Source organism: Acanthisitta chloris, unplaced genomic scaffold, assembly GCF_000695815.1.
Source record: "Acanthisitta chloris isolate BGI_N310 unplaced genomic scaffold, ASM69581v1 scaffold31975, whole genome shotgun sequence".
Taxonomy (NCBI): Eukaryota; Metazoa; Chordata; class Aves; order Passeriformes; family Acanthisittidae; genus Acanthisitta; species Acanthisitta chloris.
Genome location: NW_008674724.1, coordinates 1 through 2,851, shown reverse-complemented (window position 1 = coordinate 2,851; position 2,851 = coordinate 1). Strand labels below are relative to the sequence as shown.

The following is a 2,851-nucleotide window of genomic DNA, read 5'->3' as shown; positions in this document are numbered from 1 at the left end:
ATCCAGAGGTGCTGTGCTTGGAGCAGGGGGCGAAGGGGTGCCTTGGTGAGCTGTCTGTGCCTCCATTCTGGCCTGACTGACCAGGCTGTCTGTCTGTCCCTCACAGCCAGCCACAGGGCTTATTGACTACGACCAGCTGGAGGTGACGGGCTGTTCCGTCCCCGTCTCGTCATCGCGGGCACCAGCGCCTACGCGCGCCTCATCGACTACGCCCGCATGAAGAAGGTAAGTGGTGATGGGTCTGGGGGCTATGGTCACGGGGATGGGGACGGTGTGTGACCCTGCTGTCCCCAGGTGTGTGAGGAGGTGAAGGCCTACCTGCTGGCAGATATGGCACACATCAGTGGGCTGGTGGCCGCCAAGGTCATCCCTTCGCCCTTCGAGCACGCGGATGTGGTCACCAGCACCACACACAAGACCCTGCGCGGCGCCAGGTGAGGCTCTGAGCCCCACCCTGGGGGTGCCCCCACCTGCTGCGTGGGGTAGCATGGAGCAGGGCTGTATTCCACGGGGATGGAGCTGCCTGGGGGGACTGAGTGCCAGCATTGCCAGCTCTCTCTTGCCACCAGGTCAGGACTGATCTTCTACCGCAAGGGCGTGCGCTCCGTGGATAAGAAGACAGGGAAGGAGACGCTCTACGACCTGGAGGACAGGATCAACTTCTCAGTCTTCCCCTCCCTGCAAGGGGGACCCCACAACCACGCCATTGCTGCCGTGGCAGTCGCCCTCAAACAGGTCTGTGCTGGGGCAGGGGGCTCAGGGCAGGGGGTGACCCAGTCCCCGTGCTGATGGGGTGTCCCCCTGGCCCAGGCTAGCTCCCCAGCTTTCCGGGAGTACTGCCAGCAGGTCCTGAGGAACTCCAAGGCCATGGCACAGGCACTGCTGCAGCGTGGGTACACCCTGGTGTCAGGTAGTGCTCCATCCGTGTGATTTCGGGGACAAGGAGGGATGAGCTGTGGTGGGGTCGAGTGGCTTCACTGGGGCTCAGTGCCTCTGGAAGCAGTGGGGAGCGCGGGTGGGTTGGGGGGGAGAGGAAGGGGTGTGAGGCCAAGCTGCATAGAACAGGGACCGTGCTGCAGAGAGGGAAGTGATGGTGAAGGTTTGGGAGGGCTCAGGGTTCTTCTCCCTTGGGAAGGGGTGGTGAAGGCAGGTTTGGGAATTCTCAGGGGTCCTCACCCCTCTTCTTTGCTCCCCAGGTGGCACTGACAACCACCTGGTGCTGGTGGACCTGCGACCCAAAGGCATCGACGGGGCGCGGGCGGAGCGGGTGCTGGAACTCGTCTCCATCACTGCCAACAAGAACACGTGCCCAGGGGACAGGAGTGCGCTGACACCGGGAGGGCTGCGTCTGGGTGAGGGATGGGCCCTGCAGGGGGGTTCCCCAGGCTTTCACCCCAGGGCATCGCTGCTCTGTTTCACCTTTCTCTGAGGAATCCCAGTGGGAATTCAGAGCTAATCCTGGCCCAGAGAGTGATGCAGGACTCCATGGGGGCTGGGACTCAGGGAACCCCTTTATGGGCAGGGATTTGGGGAGCCCTTCAGAGGACTGGTGCCCCGTGATGGTCCCAGCCCTGATAGACTCTGTCCCCAGGTGCCCCTGCGCTGACTTCACGCCACTTCCGTGAGGAGGATTTCCAGAAGGTCGTGGAGTTCATTGATGAGGGCATTGCATTGGCCCTGGACGTCAAGAGCAAAACCAGTGAGTGGGGGGGGGCCCATCTCCCCCCATTTACCCCCTCTCCCTCCAGGGCATGGGTACTGTGCCCTGTGCTGATGCCAGCCCTGCTCCCCCAGGCTGGTGCCAGCCCCCCCTGTGGGTACCTGGGCAGGGATGGGGCTGCTGTGGGGTCCCCCCTCCTCACCTGTGCCTCCCCACCCCAGGTAAGCTCCAGGACTTCAAGACCTTCCTGCTGCAGGACACGGGGACGCAGCAGCGCCTGAGTGACCTGCGCCACCGCGTCGAGACCTTCGCTCGTGCCTTTCCCATGCCTGGCTTCAGCGACCACTGAGGGGGGCACGGCCCTGCTGCCGGGCTGGGATCACCGGGGGCGAGGCAAGGGGAGGCTGAAACCTCTGCCCTCTGCCCTCCCCGTTCCCCTTTGTCTCTCCTTAGCACTTTGGGCGCTCCCTCCCCAGGTTGAGGGGCTGCGTGCGCCTGTCCTGCTCAGTGTTAGGGTGCAAAGACCTCCCCACGCTCTGACTGGGGGGAGCACCGCTTATTCAGCCTCATCTTGCACTTTTCTACGGGGGGGTTGCTAATAAAAGCGAGGGCAGAGCCTGGAGGTGTGTGGGTGCTGCACTGGGAGGGAGACGGGTGGGGGACAGGTCCCTGGAGTCCATCAGCGCTGTGCCAGGAAACCCAGGGGTCTCTGTGCCTCGGTGTCCCCACTCAGTGGCTCTGAGGGAGGGGGGCATAGTGCGAGTTGGGTACAGTGAGGGGGCATAGCCTGACCTGCCCTCCCCTCCTTCCTCCTGCCCCAGAGAGGAACCCCCAGCAGCAGGCAGACCCCTGCCCCCATCATGTAACCTGTACATGCAATGCAGGACACACATGAACATCCACACGTGTGTTGTGTGTGACTCCATCCCACCCTGCTCTCTCCAGAAGGGCTGGAGGAGGAACCAGGGGCGACCCAGGGAGCGTGGGAGAGCGGAAATGTGGCACCAAGGGTCTTGTCCTGCTTCCAGGGGGATGTGAGCCCCTCCCCAGCCTTCCCGAGGGGGCGATAACATCTCCTGCGTTAACCGCCCTGAGAAGTCATAAATAACCCAGTTGCCCCCCCAGTTTATTACAGTCCTACGAGTTTCATGCAGGCTCGATGTAATGGTGAGGGATGGGGGGGGGTACAGC

At 63.1% G+C, this 2,851-nt stretch overlaps 1 protein-coding gene across 1 annotated transcript; it reads left to right on the top strand.

The window, feature by feature from the left end:
* Positions 1 to 106: 106 nt before the first annotated feature.
* LOC103802928 (serine hydroxymethyltransferase, mitochondrial-like) lies at positions 107 to 2,009 on the top strand (the record flags this gene model as incomplete). Its single annotated transcript, XM_009075459.1, is given in 8 exon segments — positions 107 to 146; positions 149 to 225; positions 295 to 434; positions 570 to 735; positions 811 to 910; positions 1,197 to 1,352; positions 1,592 to 1,699; positions 1,882 to 2,009. Coding segments are annotated over 8 exon segments (915 nt in total), but the record flags the coding sequence as incomplete, so codon positions are not given.
* Positions 2,010 to 2,851: the final 842 nt, after the last annotated feature.